Consider the following 27992-nt stretch of genomic DNA (forward strand, 5'->3'; position numbering starts at 1 on the left):
CAAGCATCAAGGCCGTAAGCAATCCATATTAACTTTTTTTTTATTTTGAACTTGTTCTTTTTCTTTGGATTTTTCAAACTACGATGCCATATAGATATATCTTGACTTATCATTATTACATTGGATCGTATGCATGACATGAATTATATCAGCGATTAACATGCTCAGTCATAAACTATTATGTTCGGAGCGGAACACATTATTTGGTTTGACAACTTGATGTATATAGCAAAACAAAATAATGCTTACAAGTCATGTGACGTTAGGGAAATTACTACTATACTAAAGGTAGTTCAACATATTTTTATCAATTTTATATTTAATTTTCCTTGCATTATAGTATAAAATTGCACGATGCTTTGTATTTAATCAATAACTCCAGCCTATTGCTTCGAGATTAAATTCCAGCACAATTTCAATAACAATGCACTCAATATATATATTTTTTCCCAAAATATATCATTTTCAAATTTTCGAACTTATTTGTACAAATCTGATGTGTCAATTCCTTTTGCTATGACAGTTCTGTATACATGCATAAAACGGATGGCTATGAACTGTTTAAATTTGATACCTTTAATTTTGACTGATATTTTTGATGTCAATCTGTCAAACGCAACCATATATTCTCCTTCGTCAGCAAGCTCAAAATTCTGTATGATAAGCGTATGTTCACATTTCGTCGACATGATAGTTACGTTTTCATTTTCTACGTCAATTTCTTGGTCGTTGTGGAACCATTGCGGTATCTTGCCTGGTATGTTTATAGTACAACTAAGAGAAACTTTCATATCTTCTCTGATATCCACGTCACCATTAATGTGTAAGGATTTGCCAAAATGCAGTTCCTGCTCTGTTGAATTAGAAATTATTCTTTTTATTGTCAATACAAAAATGCTAATCATAAGTGGTGTCAAAAGAGATATTTTTTAATCAGAACATTTTTAATATACTCATTTTCTGGAGTTCTGTTTTTGTTCTCATTCTCGATTTGTTTTCGTACAATCTTATCTTGCAAATTACATGTACCTAGTTATATGGATACATGAACTATATTTAGAATTGCATTCCTCATTTAAGCGTATCTTGCTTGTCCTTGTTTTGTCATTGATGCTCTTGGTTTTTACATGTTTACAGTGCCCTTATATTTACAGAGGCCCATTCATGTCAAAATTTCTTCTTGGACGATGGTTTACAAAATGCCTTTTATTACCTTTTTTATTCAAAGACAGGACAAACAAGGTATTCTAATATAGGAAAGAATAACTTTTGTTAGTTCAATAAGTACTTGGTATTTGGAAAGTATCGCTCGCTATGCATTTCAAATAACAATTGAAGCTGCGATATCTTTACACTGATAATATATTGTTTCAAGCCAATCTTCAACAAGAATATCGCTTAAGCAGGGCAAAATACGTTCAGATGGAAATATGTCCCAGAAATAGAAAAAACGATCTTTCATAAGTAAAGAGACCCAAGCAATAACACCCTGGATGAACAAGTTTTGTCACGTGACCACAAATGCAAACGCCAATTTAACATTTCAGCAAATATTTGCAGATATCTTTTTTTCCACTGCGAGCACAAAAATAAGACATACACCTTAGGACCCGGCGTAAATTAAGCTTTTATATTATGTGAGTAGTCATTACTAGACTTAAGTAGTTTTTTAGAACACTTCGACACAAATGTTTTTTTCGCAAAGCAAACGCCGATAGGTTTTACTTTTTCCTATCATTTTTTTTTCACTGGAAATACATGTTGAGGTAAAATAATAGAGGATATGTCTTTTTACATGCCATTCCCGCCCCTAACTCATTTATAATTCCATTAGCAAAGTTATATTTGACGTAATCCCATGTCATTCCCCGTATTGTCTAATTTGCAAACGTCGTTTGAACATGTAAAATATGCAAACGCCGGTTGAATATATTAGATATATAATATTTCTTGCATCTCAGACAGGATTTTCTTGCATCTCAGACAGGATTATTTACACCTGTGCTGGAAAACTCTGTCTTACATCCCCATGAATGTTTTATGAATGAATCGCGTTCTTAAAATGACGTCATTTTTCCGATATGAACGAAGTTGTATGTTCATACGCTACTATAAGAAAAAAGTGCGTAATGAGAATATCAGTTTTCATAATTTCTGTTTCGAAAATAATTGACTTGTAACATGCAAGAAAAAGAATCAAACACCGGCTGTCAGTACAGACGGGAATATCTAGCTCTCTGGCAACTGTTTAGCAGAAACTCGACAGAGCCTCGTTACCGCTGTAAACAGTTACTCTCGAGCTAGATGTTCCAGTCTGTACCGGCAGCCGGTGCTGGAAATCTCTGTCTTACACCCCCATGTAAGACAAGTCGCGTGCTTTAAATGACGTCATTGACATGCCCCTTTAATCATGAATGAATCGCGTTCTTAGGATGACGTCATTTTTCCTTTATGAATGAAGTTGTATGTTCATACGCTACTATAAGAAAAAAGTGCGTAATGAGAATATCAGTTTTCATAATTTCTGTTTCGAAAATAATTGACTTGTAACATGCAAGAAAAAGAATCAAACTCCGGCTGTCAGTACAGACGGGAATATCTAGCTCTCTGGCAACTGTTTAGCAGAAACTCGACAGAGCCTCGTTACCGCTGTAAACAGTTACTCTCGAGCTAGATATTCCAGTCTGTACCGGCAGCCGGTGCTGGAAATCTCTGTCTTACACCCCCATGTAAGACAAGTCGCGTGCTTTAAATGACGTCATTGACATGCGCCTTTAATCATGAATGAATCGCGTTCTTAGGATGACGTCATTTTTCCTTTATGAATGAAGTTGTATGTTCATACGCTACTATAAGAAAAAAGTGCGATATATATAAATCAGTTTTCATAATTTCTGTTCCGAAAATATTTGACATGTAATATGCAAGAAAAAGAATCAAACACCGAATTGTTGGTACAGACGAATATCTAGCTCTCAGGTAAACTATTAAGCGGAAAACTATCGACAGATATTCCGGTCTGTACCGGCAGCCGGTGTAAGATTCTTATAAACCGGTGGTTATTTAAGTCAAGTTGCAAATATTACAATTCCCCTGAAACAAAAGGCTTCTCTCTTTTCTCCTTTTTTTATTTTAAAACATTTCTTCTTCTTGAATAACAAACTTTTATAAAAACTTCTGTATATCCCATATATACATGTATACATAAAACCATATCATCTGCTCAAAAAATCAATTCCACACAAAATCCGTCGGGAATAAACTTTGATTTAAAAATGTTAGAAAAAAAATTCCATCTTCTTAGGTTGAACTATACAGCGACGTTGAACTACACAGTGAGATCACTTGGAGTTACTTGTTTCAAAAAAAATTTAACGAAGGTGTTTTCTTTTGACCAATCTGCAGCGTTGAGAATTTGGACCTAAAGCTCTTGTAGAATGTGCTGTTTCGTTTTTATGTTTATCTTCATAAGCCTCTTGAATAATTTTAAGAATATATGAAGCCAAAGTTTGTGAAGAAAGCTTTAGAAGGGGAGGTACATTAATTGTCAGAAAAAATACTTGTTTAATCTTTACGTCTGAAGGATTTAGTTCTTTTAAGATAGATAGCAAATGCTCTTCTTGGATGGTCTTAAAAGCTGGACAAAAATTTTTGCTGATGAATGACCAGGTCTATCCTGTTTAGCAAATCTTGTCTGCTAAAAGTTTCCCCATCTGCCTTCACAGAAATAGCTCCTCCTAATGTTAACGCTTGAAGGTGGCTAGCTCCCCTGAATGTCGTGGATAGCTGTAAGAAAAAACAACTTTCATATGTTTAAAAATTCAATTGATGTTTCTCTCAAAGGTTCAAAAGGAAATGTTTGTAGTGAACTAAGAACTTTAGGCAAATCCCATTCAGGCAACAACTTTGTTACAGGAGTTCTTAAATTGAATACTTTTAATTATCTGATAACAGACAGATATTGACCAATAGGTGTGCTATCTACTGGAGGTAAAACTGCAGATAAAATAGAGCGGTAACCTACTGTAAACCTTAATTATACAAATATGATAAAAACTCAGCACAAGTATTTAAGGATGCTGTGAAGGAATCAATATTCTTTTGACGACACCATATCATAAATTGTTTTAATTTACTGGAGTAATCTTTCTGAGTACCAGTTCTCCAGCTGGTTGTAAGAAGTTTTGAAAAAAAACCTTTTTCTCTAAACTGTCTGTCGATAGCAACCATGCAGTCAATTTCAGAACACCTGGATTTGGATGACATATCTGAGATTTTGGTTGTTGTAACACGTTTGTAAACCAATAGAAGACATAACGGTTGAGCTTCCGACAGATTCAATAAATCTGGAAACCATGGGCGTGGTGGCCAGAATGTTATTAGAAACAGTTTGCAATGAAATTGTTTAATACGATGAAGAACTCTGGAAATGAGACAAATATAGTTCAGCGTTCAAAAAGACATCAACGGGCGCTTGCATATTTTTCAAATGACCAACCGACTTTTGCCCATTTTACATAATCAAACGACGTTTGCAAAATCGACAACAAGTAGAAAACATGGGTTTATCTCGAATATAACCTTGCTAATGAAATTATGAATAAGTTAGGTACTAAAATTACTTGTAAAAACATTTATCTTCTATTATTTTCCCTCGACATAGGTTTCCAGTGAACAAAAAAGATTAGAAAAGGTAAACCCTATCGGCGTTTGCCTACCAAAAAGAAAATTTGTGTCGAAGTGTTCTAAAAAATCACAGAAGCCTCGCAATTACTACATACATAAAATAAAAGCTCAATTAACGCCGGGTCCTAAGGTCTATGTCATAATTTTGTGGATGCAGTAGAAAAAAAGATATCTTCAAATAATTACCTGAAATCGGGTCCGTAATTGTTGAAATGTAAAATCGGCGTTTGCATTTGTGGTCACGTGACAAAACTTGTTCATCCAGGGTGAATAAACTTAACCAAAAGAATGTTTCAGCTTTATCATTCTTGTAAGTCTATATGAACCCAATGGTGGAAAATTGTTTTAAGTGATGAACAGGTCCAGTATTAACCCAACGTGCATGATTTATATAAGGTTTGTAGAAGTCCACAAGATAATCACTGTTGTACAGCGTCCACCGGATATAGCCCATAAAAACACCGAAAACGAAAGTAGAAAGCTTCACACCGAGTATACCCAAGGTAATGTTTTAACTTATTTCTTCATCATTACTTAATCGATCTTTCCAAACTAAACAATTTTGTGAAGCTAAATATTTCTGGTTTTAGAGCAATATTTGCTTTTTTCTGCAAATTGAATAGTTTGTGTTAACTTGGCGATAAAATGTAGCGTATTTGTTGACATATGCGAACGATGTTGATATTTACCACTAAATCAAGCCCAAAACGCATTTGCTGTATCAAAATTCGCCGTTTAACACAAACTATAGTCTTCCCTCTACTTAAGTTTGAGTTTACACCCTTCAACTAAAGCTGCTTTTAACAAAATTTGCAAAAAAGGCATTGCCTTGTGTACAGAGTCTAGCAAAGAAAACAAAATTAAGTGAACGGGGTGTAGTAGTTTAATGTACAGGGTTTAGTAGATGTGTACGGTGTCTAGCGGTCACATATTTTTTAAAGTGTAGTCTTTTATATTATTTTTCATTGGAAATAATCTCATTTGAGACTAAAAATGGATAGATTAGAGGACTATACAGAGGTATTTGGTAAATAATTTAACTTATTAGTGTTTTTGAGCCTAACAGTATAGCTGCGTTTAATTTTTATTGTCATACCATCACAACTATCAGCTGAATAGTGTCTGTCGGTATTCAGACATGTTGAGGAGTCTTCTGACCAACTCGCTGAATGGAAATGGTCCGAATGGGGATATATATATATATACATGTATAACTAACCTACACATAAGAAAGGAGGTCGATAATTGATCAGACTCTTAAACGATTATGCACGAGTGTAATTTTCTACAAAACGGCATTAGCACTGTCTTCTATAAAACAGTTTTAGCCGCTTATATAAGCTTCTATGTTTAAGCTATGAGTCGACTTAAAAGATACCGATAATAATATGCCGAATAGATTCTTTAAATGTTTCATATCTCTCTACACACTCTGTACATTGGAATGGCATAAAATACCATCAGTATCATCATCGTCATCATCATTGATAAGTCATCATTATCATTATAATTTTCAGAAAAAGCAGCAACATAAGCGGCAGTATTGTATTGATTAAACAATATCGAAATCACAAGTGAGGTCACTCACTAATCAAGGCGGATATTTTACCAAAGTTCATTAACATATGTTTGTTTTTCAATGAAATCTTAAGACCAGTGAAATAATAACCCAATATCAAGTTTAGTTCACAATGCATAACACGAACATGGTTTGGAATTGTTTAAATTTGGTGTATATAATGTTCAATATGGAATGAAATTGTGGTCTTTTGAGTTTTACGATTTTCCTATTAACTTATATTCACGAATAAAAAGTTGTATAGAAGGACGGAAACTGTTTAAATTACTGCAATCAATATACATGTTGCGTAACATGTTTACAATTTAGTGAAACATTTTTATCTTTTATAAAATTAAAATCATTCACTTCACCATCCCTGCTCCCGACATTAATCGTTTTCTTTATCAGCGTACGTGTATATGCTCTGGTACTGAGTTTATTCTGCAGAAAATGACATTTATTAACCTACTACACCCCGTACAATCGCCAACAGTTTTCCATCTACACCCCGTACACATCCGTGCTAGACTCTGTACACAAGGCAAGGCCGTTTTTCGCAAATGTTGTTAAAAGCAGCTCGAGTTAAAGGGTTATAACTCAAATATAAGTAGAGGTAAGACTATAGTCTGTATTAACGGCGGAATTCGATACAGCAAATTAGTTTTGGGCTGGATTTAGTGGTAAATATCAACATCGTTCGCAAATGTCAACAAATTCGCTACAATTTATCACCAATTTAACAAAAGTATTAAATTTGCAGACAAAAGCAAACACTGCTCTAAAACTAGACATATTTAGCTTCACAATATTGTTTAAGTTGGAAAAAACGATGAAGTTATGATGAAGAAATAAGTTAAAACATTACCTTGGGTATACTCGGTGTGAAGCTTTCTACTTTCGTTTACGGTGTTTTTATGGGCTATATCCGGTGGACGCTGTACAACAGTGATAATGTTACACGCGAATATCTAAACTCTTGGCATTGTAGTGTTACACAAGGAGACATATATTTTTCCGATATCAGTTTATATATAAAAAAATGACACCGGAATGGGGCCAATATTGACCCAAGGGGCATGATTACTACTTATTTTGCACTGGTGAACAACGCAGTTGTATATATCTAAGCCATAGGTCTAGTAGTTGCATGCAAATAATGTCTTTACTAAAGGCAAATTCAGCATTCTGCACAACGTCGTCTTTCTATCGCTTCAAGAGATTGGACACGAACTGTTTAAATTAATAGAACAATGCATTATGATTACTGATTGGGACCTTGACCACCCACAAGTACAAGTCTGTATGAAAAGAACACGGATTGTTATCCCATAACGGACTCTAGTATTTAAGGACGGACGACATAAGGATATATGCCGAATATTTCGGGCGTTTAAAAGTTTCATTCACTGCAAGTCTAACATAATAACAAGAATTTGTGTGGTAACTGATTTTTGTTGATCACATACAAAAGATCATGTTGCGCTGTTAAGGATAAGGCAATTTAACTGACATACTTGAAACTATAACGGAAGCTGATGTGGACAGATCTAAATATCCACAGGTATATTTGCCACTGTGTTCAGTCGTTGCTTTTGGAATTAGTAGAACATGTGTGCCTTTGTTCGCTAAAATATGGACGCTTTTCGTGTTTGTGAGAATGTCACCATCTTTTGCCCAAATAACTTGCAATTCGTCTTTGTTAAGCTCACAAAAAAGGATAACTGATTCGCCAACGTTTACTACTATGTCTGCGAGTTGTAATTTAAATTCTGCAAAATAATTTAAGAATATCAAGCAATAAAAGGAATGTGTACAAAATGGTTATGACGTCCACCTGTCAAGCCTGAAATCGTGGCTTAAACAGCCCTACTGTGTTCGTCATATGATATCAATACTGCTTATATCTAGGAAGCGAACTTAACAGTGATTTTTATATAACTTATACATGTAATAATGAAATATATTTCTCGAAATCTAATTGGTTTAAGCACATTGTATGCTATGCCGTATTTATTGTGAACAACTGAAACACGCACAAATAAAAATGTATGACTTCATCAAGAAAAGTTTTAACTACCAATGTGCATATTATTGTTTATTGCGTTTTGTTCTTTATGGTATTATTCTCAACTAAACATGCATTAGTTAACAAATACTTTAACGTAACACTGCTATGATGACTATATTCTTGATTTATAATTATTGGGCAGCGTGAGTGTAGCCGTTGAACGTCTGACGTCATCTTATTTACGAACGCATTTTTCTGCGCTTCTTCAAAAACACTGTTTTCTGAATATTCTTATCATCAAATTTCGTTTTTTATATATTTTTTTCATTTTTATGTATTCCTTACACAAGTACTACCTGAATATAAGGGACAATATGATAACTGTAATACAAGTATCTAATGATGATGGCTTACCACTTGTTATGTATATTATCCGCTGGACGTAGACAGGTAAAGATAACCACTGGGTAACACGTTCAGTTATTATATTATAGGTTGACATTCAGAATATTACAATAACTTATTATCAACAAAGCAGCATGTGAATTTATTAATCATATGAGCTGTTTTTAACTAATCAAGATGACACATTTATATTTAAAATATCTAACATATAAGTACTCACCCACATCACTAAGCATGTAATTTTCTGATTTACATTCTGTATGTACATCATATTCAGATACAATTTGAAGTTCTTTGCTGACCTGAATTTCCTTTGATTCGTCAAAAGAATAAATCAAAGTTTTGCACTTAAGGTTGGCGTCTGTATCTGTGCAAAGTGTGAGTAATGACTTCGTTAAACCTTTCCATTTATGCTCGAATATACAATAGTCCATATGACTTTTCACTGCATAGTTTTCAAGATCGAGTATTTGGTCTAAGATGCATTTAATACAATCAAACTGTGAATTGTCAGTTAGTGCAAAAGCAACATCACAGAGAGTTGATAATCGCCATGACTCTATTTGCGCGTCAAAATTGTCATTGTTATCATTAAACAGTACCTTGTACAAATCACTGTAAAAAGTTTTAATGTCCTCTTTTCTGTTTGTAAGAATAGTATTAAGAGATTGTTCTCTTTTTTGTACAATATGTCGTATATAGGCTTTGATTGTCAACGGCACAGCTTTATCAAATAATGAATTGTACTTTAAATACAACTGCTGCCCTCTTGGAATTTCGTCCTTACTCTAAATAATAATACACATTAAAAATGTTAAACTTAACATTATAATTATATTCATAGTAAAACTGGCACAAGAAAAGAAAAACATTACACCAGCGACAATCATCTATCTATATAATATATATAAATAGATGCTGTCACTTCATCTAGGAAAAACTGAATGTCTTATTTTTGGTTCCAAACGTAAACTAAAACAAGTTTAAGAGTTTAAAATTGTTTGTAATAGACATACTATTGAATCCACAAAATCTGACAAATATCTAGGTTTAAATATTGATGATTCTTTGTCAGGTGAATCTATTGTTAATAGTATTCTTACAAAGGTGAATTCATGTCTTAAGTTTTTGTATAGGCAAGCAAATGTTTTAGATTTTAGGACTAGAAAATATTTATGCCCAGCATTAATACAATGTCACCTTGATTATGCATGTTCTTCATGGTACCCGAGTCTGATTTAAAAATAAGCTTCTAATTTGTTAAAATAAAATTGTTAGATTTATACACGGTATGGGACCCAGAGATAGTGTCAATAATGTTATTCTTGCTAATATGTCTTTACTAAATGTAGAAAACAGAAATAAGCAATTACGTCTTAATCATGTTTTTAAAATTGCTAATAACCAGTGCCCTTCATATATGAAAGAAAATTTTAAACCTGTTAAAGACATTCATTCTTATTCAACTCGGGCGAATCAGTACAATTTTAGGGTCCCAAGAAGTTATGGGAAAGATAATGTAACTTTTTTACAAAAAGCAATTAATGGAATTCCTTGCCTACATGCATCAAAAAGATTTAGTAAGATAGGAGATTTCAAAAGCTCAGTGAAGGCCGATTTACTAGAACAGTTAGGAAATCATAATTAAATTCACTAGTATGAATAGATATGGATCTTATTTATATTGTTTTCCTTTTATCAAAGTTAATGGAAATACTAAAGTTTGATATTTTACGTAAATGACATCTTCCAGTTTCCAAAGTTTTGTATTTTTCAATGTTTTTTGTTTTTTATATTGGATATTATAGTAAGTATATATCCAAGGACCCCATTGGAAATAAGCCTTCGGGCTTTCATGGGCAATCCGAGGTTATTACACACTACTCTATACATGCTTCCACTTTCGTCGTCACATTTTATTAAACTAGTAAATTGATATCTAGTCATAGGAAAGAAAGAGTTTTAGATTTTGTTTTTAGTTATTATATTTATTATTTAATGAGTCGTCTGTGATATTTATGTTTGACAAACTTCCGAAATATTTTATTACAATTGTGTCATCAGTTTTATATAGAATGCTTAAGTATTATGTATATGTGTGTTTTAACCTGAATAAATATCTATCTATACAATAAAAACAGTTTCCTAAATCAGACCAATTCAACCACATTTCGACTAATAAACGAACATAAAACTATGCAAGTTTAATAAGATGAATAACATTTACTCATAGCGCGTTTCCAAATAAACAATGAAACAGATCTTTATAAATCTAGCAGAGAATAGAGTATAAAATATAATAAAGCATTTACTAAAAAAGGCTAAAAAGCAAAATTTTTGAACAGTTTAAAAATAACGAATTTATCTAAATGCTTTACAAACATGGAATGAATAGGGGATATTCTATGAGTGTAGGTTTAATAATGAATTTATTGAACGAGTTGAATAAAATCATATTATGCGAACCTTTGTCGAGCATAAAACTGTTTTATTCAACGAGTTCAATAAATTTAGTATTGAATCTACACAAATATAATATCCTATTTATCACATATATAAAATAAGATTGGTTGACTGTTAATAAGAGTATTTTTTCAATGACGCTCCTATATTGTAACGCTAACATTAGTGCGCTTTAAAGCTATGTTTAGGAAATAATATATCCCAAACAGTTATTTTATTGCTTAATAACACCACTGTTTGGAGTTCGGATGCGACGAATTATATCACGGGGGCGTAGGGCTTCCGAGTGATATAATGATGCGCATCCGAATGACAAACAGTGATGTTATCAAGCGATAAAATCACCGATTTGGATATATCGTTTTTATTAAAGAATCATGGCTTTATTACAATTATGTGCCGCGGTGTATATGATAAAATATAAAATGTCAACATTACCGCCTCCATTGCTGGTTCACACTGGTTCCCTTCTATGCAGGTATGTGTATGCTGTTTCTGATCTAAAAGTATATGATTGTTTTATTATTATCTAAATTAATGTCTCCAACACTCAAAACAGTGTACTTTTAAGAGATTTATTTTTAAAACTATATTAAAGTTTTCATTGGGAGGATGTGTGTAAACAAGTAAATGTAAGATGGTTCTTAATTTAAATATTTTATAAGGGATAACATGCATAGTTCTGTAGTCAGCTTTTTCACTTTACCTTATAAATTAACCTTCAGATTCCTAAACAGAAAATTTCACCATAACAGTGTTAACACTTTATTTCAAAAATCGCGCTCCTCTGTTAATATTCCAGTTAAATCCGTTGCATAAAATATAAAAACGAAAGACAAAAAGAATTTGATTTCAACAAACGCTTAAAATGTTAGTTTGTTTGGTTATGTAGATATGGTGAAGCCTATGGAAAATAAGCTAAGTGAGAAATGTTTGACTCCAAAATGAATTTATGAGGGAGGCGAATAGGACTTAACTATAGACAATGTTATATTGCAAGTTATATTTTTGTAACAAATGAATTGATTAAGCATAGTTTATAGTATTGTAAGTTATAAGCAAATGTGAATTATATGAATGCAAAAAGTTGACATGTTTTTTCATCAGAGGAGCATAAAACATTTGGTCTATAAATAAACTATACTGATAACATGAGAATGGGACATGAGGAATTAACACATTTCGTTTTCTATTAAAAAAGATTTTCTTACAGGACGCTTACATAAGGGCTTCTGTCGTTATTGCATGGTCAATGATTAAAGTACTAGAGATTGAAGTTCTGTTTGTTTGAATTGGTTTTACGTCAGACGGATACACATGGCGACGTTACAGCTTTGCCGGTGGAGAAAAACTTCAGTTGCCTGTACGTCCATAATTTCAGGCACAAACAAGCACAGTAAGCTAGCTGGATAACTTCCTCAGATGAAATAATCTAAAGTCCATGTCTCGATTCGAACCCACATTGGTAATGGGCAAGTGGTTTGAAGTCAATGTAGGTGCCACCTACGTATATAGAGTTGTTAAAACAGATGACAGCGATATTTTTTGTTGTCGTAAAAGTTTTTTAGTAAAAGAGCATGGGTCTTGTTTTTTGAAGAAAAATTTCGTTGTTTCTAGTTATTTACATGTACTGAATTTATAATGGACAATCTTAATTTGGTAAATATAGTTGTTTTCTATTTTTTGCATTGTTCACTACATGTATTTAGGCTAATTATTGCCTTTGCGGGGATTTCTATTACCCCACCCATTGCGTTTTGCATTACGAAAAATGTTAAGCATCTCAAAAGGTTTGATAGAGTAATTTCTGTTTATTTATCGATATTTCTAGTTGCTAGGCATTCTTTTATGCAGTTTTAAGTAATTTATTTTGGCTAGATACATTATGTAGGTGATTTCCATGTTAAGAGATTATTTCCAAGGGAAGCAAATCTTACAATTTTTGGAATATGCTTAACAGAGTTATCTTTCCTTGACAAATGTACATCACTGTATTTTAATGTGTTGGTTTATGACATGGAAATTTAGTGTATTTCTTTGTTTATTTTCAGTATATCGTTTCCTGTTGTTTCAAGTCATTTTCAAGAGATTGTTTCAAGATGTAATTGTTAGGGGAAACGCATTGACAAATTTGATTAAATATTATATAAACAGTTTAAGCGTATTCTAGTCAGTACATCAATATACAAATTAAGAGCAGAATGTTATCCGGAGAGGAAGATCCAGTTGAAGAAGAGGCTAATAGAGGACATTTGTCGTTACCCTCTATGTATCATGAACTATCAAACCGCCGAAAAGACATTCTGTTGGAATTACTAGCAGAAAGTGAAACATTACAGAAAGTTTTAGAAACCGCGAAATCGGCAGATGTAAATTTTGTGAAAGACAAACATTCCAAGTGGCTGAACTTGTATGAAAAGTTCCTAGAAATTAACACTAGTTACCAGGCATTATTGTCACCTGATGCGATTAAAATAGATCAGAGTCAACTGAAGCACGAAAGGGACAGATTTGAAAATATTAAACTGTCTATATGTTCTTGGTTCTCAAATAATAAACCAGATGACACGAGATCCCGAATTTCACATTTTTCTGGAAGGAGCGGCAGAAGCAATATGTCGGCATTATCCTCTTCAAAATTGCGCGAATCGACAAGAAAGGCTGAAATATTAGAGCGTCAAGCTGCCTTAGAAGAAGAGGAAAAGTTAGAAGAAGAAAAACTTAAGTTAAAGTTCAAGGAAGAACGGTTGAAATTAAAAACTGAAATACGCGTTAGTGACGCAAAATCAAAGGTTATAGAAGATCTTGAAAAGAGTATGCTTTATGACGATGAAGTTGAGCATGACATTAAAGTTACAAGGCAAAAGGAAAAATATGTACTTCCTGAAAGTCCAATCAAAATTGTGCATGAATCTGAAAATGGGCTTCTTAAAATGACGCAGGAACTGAACAAGCCTAAAGTAGAAATTATAAAGTTCACGGGAAATCCAATGGAGTATAAACGATTCGTCAGACAATATGATGCGAAAGTGAATAAAAACACTGACTCGTATGATGAAAAAATGAACTACTTACTCCAGTTTACTACAGGTGAAGCTTATAAGATAGCCTTGGGATATTCACATCTAAACGCAAGAGTGGGATATAATGCTACCATGAAAGAATTTGAGGATCGCTATGGAGACCCTGACATTGTTGCCAATAGTTACGTTAAAAAGGCTTTAGAATGGCCTATTGTAAAGGACGATCCGAAGGCACTGGACTCGTACAGCATATTTTTAATGGAGTGTCAGTATGCAATTGAAAACGTAGATGCTGCACGTGTACTTGAATATCCAGAAAACATTAAGTCAATTGTGAAAAAATTACCGTATTCATTACAAGAGAGGTGGAGAAATACAGTTTACAACTTAAAAGAAAATAGTAAAGCAGTCAAGTTTGAAAACTTAGTAAACTTTGTTCGCAGAGAGGCCAAAAAGGCAAATGACCCTCTATACGGGAAGTCCGTAATGTCTCAACAAGGTACCAGTGGTGCTGCAGGTAACAAACATCGTCCGCTTCAGCGAAAGGCATTAGGAACAAATACACAAATAAATTCTAGTCCGACACCAAAATGCGACTTCTGTGAAAGGGATCACTGGATAAGTTCGTGTACGGGACTGAATAATAAACCACTTAAGGAAAGATATGACTTTCTGAAGTCAAAGGGTTTGTGCTACGGTTGCTTACGGAGGGGACATCAAAAATCGGTATGTCGGAAAAAACTAACATGCAGTCATTGCAGTGGGACCCACCCATCTATATTACACGTTGATCCGCGCCCAGTATCAAATGCCCAAGAACCAACAGTCACAACAACCTCGGGGGCTACGGCTATGGGGGCTGGATATCGACAAGTGTTGCCCATTGTGCCTGTTAAGATAAAATCTAAGGACAGCAATATCGTTGTAGAATCATATGCGTTTCTTGACACGGGTAGCACTTCTACATTTTGTGCAGAAAATTTGCTTGATAAATTAAATGTCACTGGCAAAGGGCGGAAAGTTACAATTCAAACAATCACTGAAAAACAAACTCATAACTGTCTCGCTGTTACAGGTTTAGAAATTTGGTCCTTAGATGGGTCCACGGTCATTGATTTACCGAAAGTGTATTCACAGCCAAGTTTACCCGTATCGTCGAGAGATAGGATAACAAACGCAGAACTCGAACAATGGACTCATTTGAAAGATATTAAGTTAGACCAAATCGATTCCGAAGTTGAAATCCTGATCGGTGTTGATGTACCGAGAGCGTTAGAACCATGGGATGTCGTTCCTAGTGTTGACAATAGCCCGTTTGCGATGAAAACAATTTTTGGTTGGGCAATTTATGGTCCTATAAACTGTGGTGATAATGATCTTGAATGTTCAAATGCATTCTCAGTGTCATGTAACTTTGTTCAGACAAGTCTAGACCAGCAAGTGAGAGATAACTTTAATTTAGATTTTAGTGAACGAATCATAGACGATGTCCAGGAGCATTCGCGAGAAGATAAACAGTTTCTAGATATAGTGGCAGGGTCTGCCAAGTTAGAAAATGGACACTATGTAATAAACTTGCCGTTCAAGTCTAAGGACATACAAATGCCAAATAACAAGAAAGTTGCATACCATCGTCTTGCACTTTTGAAAAATCGCTTTGAAGGGGACAGTAAGCTTTACGGTGAATATCGTGAATTCATGGACAAAGTCATTGAAAAGGGTTATGCTCAGCCAGTCCCTGAAAATAACATAGATCAACCAGGCAGAGAGTGGTATTTGCCACATCACCCGGTCCGTCATCCAAAGAAAGATAAGTTAAGGGTTGTTTTCGATTGTTCGGCGCGCTATCAAGGAACATCTCTAAATGACGAGCTATTACAGGGACCCAATTTGACTAATACACTCGTGGGTACTTTACTACGATTTCGTCAGGAAGAAGTTGCTATTATGGGTGACATCGAAAGCATGTTTTACCAGGTTCGCGTTAATCAAAGTGATGCAAGCTTCTTGAAATTTCTATGGTTCGAAGATGGGGACGTAAACAAGAAAGTTGTCGAGTACCAGATGGCTGTTCATTTATTTGGGGCTAAATCTTCCCCGAGTTGTGCCAATTATGCTTTGAGGGAAACCGCGGTCAATCACGGTAGTAACCATGACAACGAAGTGACTAAGACAATACTAAGAAATTTCTATGTTGATGATTGCCTCAAGTCAGTGCCAAATGTTGAAGTTGCGAAATCTTTGGTAAATGATCTTCAACAAGTTTTACTAAAGGGAGGTTTTCGTATTCATAAATGGCTATCCTCGAGTCGTGACGTGATGTCAACCATTCCATGTAGAGATAGAGCAGTTGATCTGGATCTGAACTATGATACTTTGCCAATTGATCGCGCATTAGGTATTCAGTGGTGTGTAGAATCTGACAAGTTCTGTTTCAAAATTGACATTAAGAACAAACCATTAACGCGACGCGGCATGCTCTCGATGCTAAGTTCCGTATATGATCCGCTTGGCTTTCTGGCTCCGTTAATGTTACATGCCAAAAACATACTCAAGGTTCTCTGTGCATCGAATCTAGGCTGGGACGACCCAGTTCCTGATGAACTAGCGAAAAGATGGGCTCTCTGGATCAATGACATGTACAAATTGTCCGAATTCTCAGTGGCTAGATGCCTAAAACCAGAAGGTTTCGGTGAGGTAAAGTCGGCTACTTTGCATCACTTCTCGGATGCTAGTGAGATTGGCTACGGTATTGTTAGTTACATAAGATTAATCAATAAAGATAATCGTGTTCACTGTGCCTTTGTGATTGGCAAATCTCGCGTTGCTCCAATGAAGCAAATAACAGTACCTAGATTGGAGCTTACGGCAGCAACAGTCGCGGTGCGAACTGACAAGATGTTAAAGTCAGAAATTGACATTAAATTAGACGAATCTGTGTTTTGGACAGATAGTATGGCTGTACTACGGTATATTGAAAACAATTCTGCAAGGTTCCAGACCTTTGTGGCTAACAGACTTTCTGTGATTCATGATGGTTCAAATCCGGAGCAATGGCGTTATATTCCAACCAAGATAAATCCTGGCGATATCGCCTCCAGGGGCATAATGGTAGACGAGTTAAACAAAAACTGGATCATAGCACCAGACTTCCTATGGAAAGATGAAAGTGAATGGCCCGCAGATCGCGTGAACCAAACGATATCAAATGACGATCCAGAAGTAAAAAAGGTTAATTTTGTGAAATATCGCGCTGACAACGTACTGTCACCAGCTGCACGTGAAGTGCTCGATAAACTGATGTCATATTTCTCGTCATGGTATAAACTGAAAAGGGCTGTAGCATGGATCTTAAAGATTCGCAAAAAACTTCTTCACAGAGCTAAGGCAAAGGGGGTTAGTGTTGCAGTTCCTAGCATTAGTGAAAAGAAACCATATGTAACGGTTGATGATTTGAAGCATGCGGAAATGAGTATTTTATGTTACACCCAGAAATGTGCCTTTCCGGAAGAAATTGAAACACTGACAAACAATGAATCTACATGTAGATTAAAGCGAAACAGTGTCATACGAAATTTAGACCCTGTTATGGAAGATGGGCTTTTACGCGTTGGAGGCCGCTTACAAGACTCCGGAATGCCTGAAGAACGTAAACATCCAGTCATTCTACCTAAAAATTATGAAGTGTCTAAACTGATTTTAAGAGAAATTCATGAACGTTTGAATCATGTTGGACGAAATCATACATTATCAGTCCTGCGTGAAAAGTACTGGCTTATAAATGGGCCATCCGCGGTGAGGAAGGTGATTTCAAAATGTGTAGTTTGTCGGCGTCAAAATGCAAGTGTCGGAGAACAAAAGATGTCGAATTTGCCTAGAGACAGGGTTACTCCTGATGAACCACCATTTACTCGGGTTGGTGTTGACTATTTTGGACCATTTGAAGTTAAACAAGGCCGAAGTTTAGTGAAAAGGTACGGCGTATTATTTACATGTTTGACCAGTCGAGCTATTCATCTTGAAGTGGCTGCTTCGCTCGATACTGATTCCTATATAAATGCATTAAGACGTTTTATCGCGCGTCGTGGTCAAGTTACTATTATCAGGTCTGACAATGGTAGTAATTTTGTTGGTGCGGAAAGGGAGCTTAAAGCTTCAATTCAAGAATGGAACGTAAATCTTATTCAGGATATGTTACGGCAAAAGGACATTGACTGGAAGTTCAATCCGCCTGCAGGATCTCATCATGGTGGAGTATGGGAAAGAATGATTAGATCGGTACGACAAATTTTGAAAAGTGTTCTTAAACAGCAGACCTTATCTGACGAAGGTTTGCATACATTAATGTGTGAAATTGAATCAATCATTAACAGTAGACCAATAAGTAGAAATTCTGATCATCATAATGATCTTGAAGCTTTGACACCAAATCATCTTTTGTTGTTGAAGCGCAATCCAAACTTACCACCCGGTGTATTTGTGAAAACTGATAATTACTGTAGACGTCGTTGGCGTCAAGTGCAATACATGGCTAACTTGTTCTGGTCCCGCTGGACCAACGAATACTTATCACTCCTTCAAGAGAGAGCAAAATGGTATAATAGAAAAAGAAACTTTAAAGAGGGGGATATTGTGCTAATTGTGGATTCGAACGCTCCGAGAGGCTCATGGCCTTTGGGCAGGGTTGTGGCAGCTATGCCTGACAGACTAGGGTTTGTTAGACGAGTTAGGGTTAAAACTGCCCATGGTACATATCTGGACCGTCCTATTGACAAGTTGTGTTTGCTCCTTGAAATGGAAGAGTGACAATTCTTAACTATGCGTGGCTAAAGCTTAAGCCATAACTGTGTACATTTATATAGACTTGTGCTATCTGTTGAATATTCAGTATTTTGCTTTAAAGACTCATATCGTAATAATTATTTCATATTATGATACTGATTAAGATTCTTGATAAAACATACTTCATACATTATCTTGAATTTTATGTATGTTATTTCATTTTAAGACGCCATATTATAGCATGTACATTTGCTTAAAATGCTGTAAAATCGTTATTTTTGTAAGAATTTAATTTAGCAATCATTTCACTACTGTTTTTTGATGTCAAAATTTTTTATATCAAGTTTTGCACGTTAGGATTGTAATTGTTAAACAATTAGGGGGCTGGGATGTAGGTGCCACCTACGTATATAGAGTTGTTAAAACAGATGACAGCGATATTTTTTGTTGTCGTAAAAGTTTTTTAGTAAAAGAGCATGGGTCTTGTTTTTTGAAGAAAAATTTCGTTGTTTCTAGCCATTTACATGTACTGAATTCCCTGGGACAATCTTAATTTGGTAAATATAGTTGTTTTCTATTTTTTGCATTGTTCACTACATGTATTTAGGCTAATTATTGCCTTTGCGGGGATTTCTATTACCCCACCCATTGCGTTTTGCATTACGAAAAATGTTAAGCATCTCAAAAGGTTTGATAGAGTAATTTCTGTTTATTTATCGATATTTCTAGTTGCTAGGCATTCTTTTATGCAGTTTTAAGTAATTTATTTTGGCTAGATACATTATGTAGGTGATTTCCATGTTAAGAGATTATTTCCAAGGGAAGCAAATCTTACAATTTTTGGAATATGCTTAACAGAGTTATCTTTCCTTGACAAATGTACATCACTGTATTTTAATGTGTTGGTTTATGACATGGATATTTAGTGTATTTCTTTGTTTATTTTCAGTATATCGTTTCCTGTTGTTTCAAGTCATTTTCAAGAGATTGTTTCAAGATGTAATTGTTAGGGGAAACGCATTGACAAATTTGATTAAATATTATATAAACAGTTTAAGTGTATTCTAGTCAGTACAGTCAACGAACGACCTTAATAACACGGCCACGGACACCCGTTAAATTTAAAGATTAGTTTTAAGATAACTAAAGATTACCAAAGATTTAGTAATAAAGTACTCAAGATTAATATTAATATTTTATTCGTATATCTTTAAAGATTAAATGCGCGAAAAGAACATGGAATTAGTTTCCGGTTGTCCGATCTTACACGATTAGCAGAATTTTATTTGGGAGGAATGTTATGACACCTCCCACTTTCGATAGATAAGTCGTGTGAAGATACTCGCGAATCTGTACTTGCTTCCCTTTATGCTGTAATGACACTCAGATATGATATCAATACTGCTAATATCTAGCAATCGAACTTAACAGTGATGTTTATAAGACTTATAATAATGAAATAAATTCCTCGAAATCTAATTGTTTACACATCTGCAGATGTTTCTAAATTCAAAATTTTACCATCTTCTGTTTAAATGTTGAATTCTACTTAAGCCGGTGCTACGGGGCGTGAACGGTAGATTGCACTTTCCAGTACCGTCAATGAACAGGCTCAATCAAACCGAGGCTGCACCATTTTCAATTATGTTGTGTTGGACTTTCTTGAGGGATTCTTATTTTCTCTATTTTAAACACATTGAATGCTATGCCGTATTTACTGTGAACAACTGAAACACGCACAAATAAAAATGTATGACTTCATCAAGAACAGTTTTTAACTACGAATGTGCATATTATGCCTAATTGCGTTTTGTTCATTATGGTATTATTCTCAATTCAAACGTGCAATAATTAAACACATCTGCTATGATGACTCTATTATACTTGAATTATAATTATTGCGCAGCGTAAGTGTAGCCGTTGAACGTCTGACGTTATTTTATTTACGAATTCATTTTTCTGCGCTTCTTCAAAAACACTGTTTTCTGAATATTCTTATCATCAAATTTCGTTTTTTTTTGTTTTTTTTTTTATATATATTCCTTACACAAGTACTTACTGAATATAAGGGACAATATAACCACTTGTTATGTATATTATCCGCTGGACGTAATCAAAATATATTATAACATATTGACGTGCCAAAGCTTGATTCTGAGATATTTTCGTTCTGGGGCAGAATCTCGCTTTGACGTCAAAACCAAAAGGAGACCTTTCTGTGGTGAAACGTGGATTTCGATGTAAATGTGAAAATGCAGACAATTTAAACTAAGAATTTATTCAACAATGCAATTTTAAGGAATTAACAGCACATAAAGTGCCAGACTATCAACTAATAAGAAAGTATACCACGTTAGTTTCATTTCACCGTCTAATTTGTGTACCAACGCCGCCATATTGTGATGTTGCTACAGTAATGTAACATGTACGCTAAAAATCGATATTGTTCGGTACCGTGCGTGAATGTTGTCATTTTTTTGCGAGGCTAAAAAATGTTATTAATTATATTTATTGCTACATTAAAATAAATCTCCAGGAAATAATCTTTAAATATTTTTCTAATTGATTGAAATCTTTAAAATGATGCGGAGAAACTTTTAATTTAGTCCTCTTTTTTAAAAACATGTTTATTAAAGGATAAACAAATACTGTATTTCATTAAAATTTATACCGTCAACACTCTGTTTAGTATAATTATGTTAGTCACAACTTGCTGCGTATTAAAAACAGCAACTCATTGCCTAGGAAAGTTTTGTTTTTCAAACGTGCATTACGCTATGAAAGTTTTTTGAATTCAAATGGTAAATTCTTGCATTAATTTTTCATTCCTCAACAGATTTCAGAAAAGTAAAACTCGTTACTCCGAGCGCCCATTTTTCGTTTGTCTGTAACTGAAAGAACCTGTGTACATGTACCATTTATCCATGTAATAAAAGACTGTTATCATAGCATGCCGTAATAGCCTGTATATTGGATGTTGTTTAAACGATGTTCCAGAAAAGTTATTGTCCCGGTATAGAAAATATATTCAACCTAATATTTATTTTTAAAATGTGTCAACTATTCCTCAACGCAGACACCGGTACGCTGGCCAATATACACGTCGGAAATGTGGACACTATTAATAATTGATGCGCAGTCCTGTTTCTACCTTACTTAATTTCTTTGTGACATCTTAAAATTTATAAGATTAAGTTTGAAATAAATAAATTTGATTAATAGATAAGTATTTAAGTTGGAGACGTGATTCCTTTCCAGAAACAGTTAATAAGCAGTTTTCCATGCTGACACGGTCCAAATTGAAAAGAAAAGTTATTTTTAGATTGTAATTACATGTATTTATTTTTCAATTTATAATTATAACTATACTTGATGATTTATTTTAAAGACGATTATCTTATGCTTAAATTTCTTTCTTTAATACATTTATGAAAATTGTTTAAACGGTGGTAAGAATTTAAATGAGTTACGGTCCCGAGTTTCCTCAGTACATTTCCCGCTCTGAATTTACGCAAGATATGCCAACTTTTTAAGTTTTGAGTTGTGACATTTAATTTTTAGGAACTATTTTCTGGTTTTATATCTAAATTTACTAGAGGGTTAAAATCTTAATTTTCGTTCTATATAAAAAACTGTATTAAAAAAAAAGAACTGAAGAGGCGCCGTGATTTCTTACCGATTTTATAAGTTCGTTTTCCGACGCAACACCTTATATGTTTGGGAAAGTAACAATCTGTATCATATTATTGTTTAAAATGAGTAAACGTGTTGCATAACCATTAAATCTTATAAGATTGGACAAGAATTAAAGAAATCACAGACACTTGGGGTGTGGAGCTCAAATCGCCTTTACAATCCAAATAAAAAGCTGGTGAGTCACGTTTGAATTTTTCGAAGTTTTTGTAAATGGAGGAAAACGGCGATAATCTCGATGTTTATTTCGCCTGTTGCGTTGTTTATATTGACGTTGAAGTTTAAAATTGACCATCATGGTGAAGAATTATATCTTCTGTGTCCATGGGCCAAAGGACTATAAGAAAATATTGGAAACGGAATAAAATACATGGTGTTTTTTACGGTAGGTGTGCGGATTTTTTTCCGGTGAACATTTTTATCCTGTGCATTACGTTGAAATTGATTTTTTTTCAAAACGGCTTATATTAAGTGTTTCGATATGTATGATCAGTAGTGAGTACATGTGCTGGGATTGACAAATATACATTTTATTTGGATTTTAAAGGCGTTTTGAACTCCACACCCCGTCTGTGAAAGAAATTAGCGGCGCAGTGTTTTGTTTATGTAATATTGTAAAATAACCGCCTTGATTCTTCAAATCGCACTTCGCCATGCATGTATTTTATAAAAGGAAATAATTTCTTAGACGTCATAAAAGTGAAATGTATGGAATAAATCTTTGCTGCATACCAACATTATGAAAGTCTTTTGCAAAACAAAAAGCAACAAAAAATGAAGCGGGCACCCATGAAATAAATTTCCGAGTATTTTTTCCCTGCTACCACCATCATTTCAAAACAATTTTCAGACAGACGTGTGTGTGTGTTGGTGTTGGTGCGTGCGTGCTTTTCTTTCTATAAACATCTTCCGAAAGCTTTTTGGAGGAAACTATCCAGAATTATGGACCTGCGTGGATAAGAAATTAAAAATAAAAAAATAAAAGAAATGTACATGGAATGTTGTTTTCGCACATATATGTATAATGATGAGGCACCGCATTTGACATTTATTCGTTTTATTATTGATAAAAATTATTTTGAACATTGAAAGTATCGTTTAATAGTCAATCAACCTGATTATAAATAACAGACTGTCAAATTCCTTAGAATGGTGTCTTCTCGTAAACGCTAAGGCACTAGGAATTCGTACGTTGCTCTTTAAACAAATAAACCTCACGATTCTGCTCTTAATAACATATCCCTATTTTCATCATAATCGTGGAAAAAAATCCTATAGATACCAATAGGTCCCATGTCTTATATTTACTTGGAAAGCTGAACAAAATGTTTTTATCAACAAGAAACGGTTTAGTGAGGAGTCCATTTACAGAGTAGCTTTTCTAAAAAGATAATGATGATTCTGATATTCCTAAGAACGCTCTGACAATAACGAATAAGTTGTGCATCTGCTCCAATAAAATAATATTTTCATCCTTTCATAATTAATAATTTTTGAATTAATAAATGTCTTACATTAAACATTAAACTTGATATTTTACTAAGTGTTTCGTCGTTTCTCAGTAACGCAGTACCGCATACACACCGGTGTAGTTATCAACCGTGTATTTGTCACGTGACAGTAGCGGCGATGTCTTTATTTTGATGTTGCATGTGTTTACTTTTCTATTAGAATCGTTATGTTAGGAATATTTTCACAAAAAAAACATGAAATTGATGTAGAAATGAATAATCTTTAAAGGTATCGTAACAAATTTATTCAAATATGAGTTCTAATACGATTTTAGACGGTCCAAATCTTGCGCTCATAATCCCGGCGCAAATTGCACCACAGAAAAAGGTACTTTTTATTTTGTACGTAGAGGCGAGATATTGCCAAGACACGAAAATAGCACAATATCTTGTCGCGCAGTCTACCGCTGGACGTAGACAGGTAAAGATAACCACTGGGTAACAAGTTCAGTTATGATATTATAGGTTGACATTCAGAATATTACGCTTACTTATTATCAACAAAGCAGCAGGTGAATTTACGAATCATTTTTATGAAAGCACGAGCTGTTTTTAACTAACCAACATGACACATTTATCTTTGAAATGTCTATCATAAAAGTACTCACCCACATCACTAAGCATGTTACTTTCTGATTTACATTCTGTATGTACATCATATTCAGATACGATTTGAAGTTCTTTGCTGACCTGAATTTCCTTTGACTCGTCAAATGAATAAATCAAAGTTTTGCACTTAAGGTTGGCGTCTGTATCTGTGCAAAGTGTGAGTAATGACTTCGTTAAACCTTTCCATTTATGCGCGAAGATATCATAGTCCATATAATTTTTCTCTGCATAGTTTTCAAGATCGAGTATTTGGTCTAAGATGCATTTTATACAATCAATCTGTGAATTGTCAGTTAGTGCAAAAGCAACACCACAGAGAGTTGATAATCCCCACGACTCTATTTGCGCATCAAAATTGTCATTGTTATCATTAAACAGTACCTTGTACAAATCACTGTAAAACGTTTTAATGTCCTCTTTTCTGTTTGTAAGAATAGTATTAAGAGATTTTTCTCTTTTTTGTACAATATGTCTTATATAGGCTTTGATTGTTAACGGCACAGCTTTATTAAATAATGAATTGTACTTTAAATACAACTGCTGCCCTCTTGGAATTTCGTCCTTACTCTATATAATAATACACATTAAAAATGTTAAACTTAACATTATAATTATATTCATAGTAAAACTGGCACAAGAAAAGAAAAACATTACACCAGCGACAATCATCTATCTATATTATATGTAAATAGATGTTGGTACAATAAAACAGTTTCCTAAATCAGACAAATTATACCACATTTCGACTAATAAACGAACAAAAAATGGAAGTTTAATAAGATGAATTACATAAACTCATAGCGCGTTTCCAAATAAACAATGAAACAGATCTTTATAAATATAGCAGAAAATTACGGTGGCACAAATGTGACATGTGTGTGTTTTTATTTATCTCGTGCGCACGAGATACTATGTCGTGGCCACGAGTTACTAATCGTGGCCACGAGTTACTAAATCGTGGCCACGAGATAGTTAAGTCGTGGGAACGAGATACTGTGTCGTTTGGACGAGACACAAGGTTTTCCATAACAAATTCGTGCACTGCAGTTATTGTCGAGAAAGTTATTGATAAAAACCATGAATTATATATCACTTGTTTTCTGTCTCAAAAAAATAAAAGAAAAAGCCGTGTAACCGACAAAATTGGGTTAGTTCATTTCTTTGATGCATCGCAGTATCCTTTAAACATTACATATAAACGTCAAATTCGGGGAAATGTTTATGTACGTATTCCTGACGTTACTAAAAATATGACGTCATTTGCTTTATTTTAACGGTCGTAAACAAACATTTCTGTGTGGTCGTCAATACTGTCATTACGTGAAAATGTCTGGGCTAAACGTCTGGAAATATGGACGATCATTAAATTTTGCGAAAGTATTTGTAAAACACCGACATATACCTACAAAGAATTTAAAAGGGCAAGCGGGACCAGTTCAGTGTCACTAAGGCTGGTTTTAAATTGCACAAACGCTCTGAAGAGGGGCGAGTGTCGGTAGACGATGACAACCGATCAGGCATACGTCCGCCCGTAATGCCGGCGCATGTGATGAGGATTGTCCAATATATTCTTGCACTGGTGGAATATGTTACATGTACGTTGCATAAGAACAATAAAAGCTACAAAATACTTTGCATCAATCATTCCTCTATTGACAGTAAAGAAAAAATATTACATGAAAAGCAAATGCCACTTTACAAGCAACAAACGATTAATACAATCACAGTAATGAACTTACCCATTTTTTTGTTGTGCACAGTTATTACGTTACTAAGGTAACTGTATGACGATTCTTTTTCACGACACGCCGGTCACACAGTTTTTTCTTTTGTTTTCTTTAAAAGACAAATTTCCCCTTCAAGTGATGTATAATTCATGTTTTTTAACAATAACTGCAGTGCACAAATTTTTGGACAACCCTCGTACTAAGTCGTGGCCACAAGTTAGTAAGTCGTGGACACGAGATAATTAAGTCGTGACCCCGAGATACTATGTCGTGGCTACGAGATACTATACCGTGGCCACGAGTAACTAAGTCGTGGCCACGAGATAGAAAAGTCGTGGGAACAAGATACTATGTCGTGGCCACGAGATACTATGTCGTGGCCACAAGATACAAAGCTGTGGTCACGAGATGATTAAGTCGTGGCCACGAGATACTATATCGTGGCCACGAGTTTCTAGGTCGTGGCCAACGAGATAACTCAGTCGTGCGCACGAGATAATTAACCAATCAGATTACACTATGATTTTTTTAAACTTAAAACAATTATGTTTAAAGTTTTACATGCTACATTAATTTTTTAAAATACTGAAGTGTTCTCTTTTAACTTAACATGTCTTTAGAACCATATTAGAAAGTACCTTCTAAGGCTAATAAATCAGACATTAATTTTAACTAAGTTATAGCTCATTTTGGAGACAATTCTATGATAGAATTGGTCAGTTTGTATGAACAACGTAATGTTAACCTTGTTTATACGATAACTTAAGAAGGAATTAGCCCTAGTTTGTTTTATTTGGTAGAGACATTGCCCATGGAGAGTAGATAACATATAAGGATGTTTGAGGTCAAGGTTAACATGGAACTTCATGTAAAATCCTTGTATCCTTGTCTAATGAATGATTTAGAAGGAACAAGCCATGTTTTTTATAACCTAGAAAGATCATTGCACCTTATCAGTAGATGACACGTGCTATTGGGTCCAAAATCAGGGTCACAATGACGCTAAAAATAAAAACAGTGACAAAGAAATAACTTGTATGAAAGACTTTTTAACAGGCAGTTGAAGTAGAGGCATCCTTGTAGTAAAGCACATGTATAGTTAATTAGGACAATTCATGTTAATAGTGATATCAGATTGGTTATTTATCTCGTGGCCATGACTCAACTATCTCGTGGCCACGACTTAGTAACTCGTAGCCACGACATAGTATCTCGTACCGACGACTTAATAATCTCGTGCCCACGACTTAGTAACTCGTGGCCACGACATAGTAACTCGTTGCCACGACTTAACTATATCGCGCCCACAACTGAGTATCTCGTGGCCATGATATAGTCTCTCGTGGCCACGACATAGTATCTCCTGGCCACGACTTTATTATCTCGTGGCCACGACTTAGTTACTCGTGGCAACGACATAGTATCTCGTTCCCACGACTTAACTATCTCGTGGCCACGACACAGTAACTTGCGGCCACAACATAGTATCTCGTGCGCACAAGATAAATAAAAACACACACATGT

At 34.5% G+C, this 27992-nt stretch overlaps 2 protein-coding genes across 2 annotated transcripts in view; one reads left to right on the forward strand and one right to left on the reverse strand.

Moving 5' to 3' along the window:
• The window catches only part of LOC132737424 (uncharacterized), a 55600-nt gene extending 29116 nt beyond the window's left edge, over nucleotides 1–26484 (reverse strand). The window contains exons 1-7 of the mRNA XM_060724712.1: nucleotides 26481–26484; nucleotides 26214–26317; nucleotides 24741–25308; nucleotides 11562–11623; nucleotides 8881–9448; nucleotides 7762–8016; nucleotides 575–853 (exon numbers count right to left, since the gene is read on the reverse strand). Of these exons, the coding sequence (XP_060580695.1) occupies nucleotides 575–853; nucleotides 7762–8016; nucleotides 8881–9448; nucleotides 11562–11623; nucleotides 24741–25308; nucleotides 26214–26317; nucleotides 26481–26484 (1840 nt within the window). The remainder of the gene's footprint in view (nucleotides 1–574; nucleotides 854–7761; nucleotides 8017–8880; nucleotides 9449–11561; nucleotides 11624–24740; nucleotides 25309–26213; nucleotides 26318–26480) is intronic.
• Nucleotides 12624–19984, forward strand: LOC132737500 (uncharacterized). The gene is made up of 2 exons (XM_060724799.1): nucleotides 12624–12782; nucleotides 13175–19984. Exon 2 carries the CDS (start codon nucleotides 13325–13327, stop codon nucleotides 18950–18952), a length of 5628 nt encoding a protein of 1875 aa, XP_060580782.1. The 5' UTR covers nucleotides 12624–12782; nucleotides 13175–13324; the 3' UTR covers nucleotides 18953–19984.
• Nucleotides 26485–27992: the final 1508 nt, after the last annotated feature.

Source organism: Ruditapes philippinarum, unplaced genomic scaffold, assembly GCF_026571515.1.
Source record: "Ruditapes philippinarum isolate M1 unplaced genomic scaffold, ASM2657151v2 ctg2402_1_1_1_1, whole genome shotgun sequence".
NCBI classification, from domain to species: Eukaryota; Metazoa; Mollusca; class Bivalvia; order Venerida; family Veneridae; genus Ruditapes; species Ruditapes philippinarum.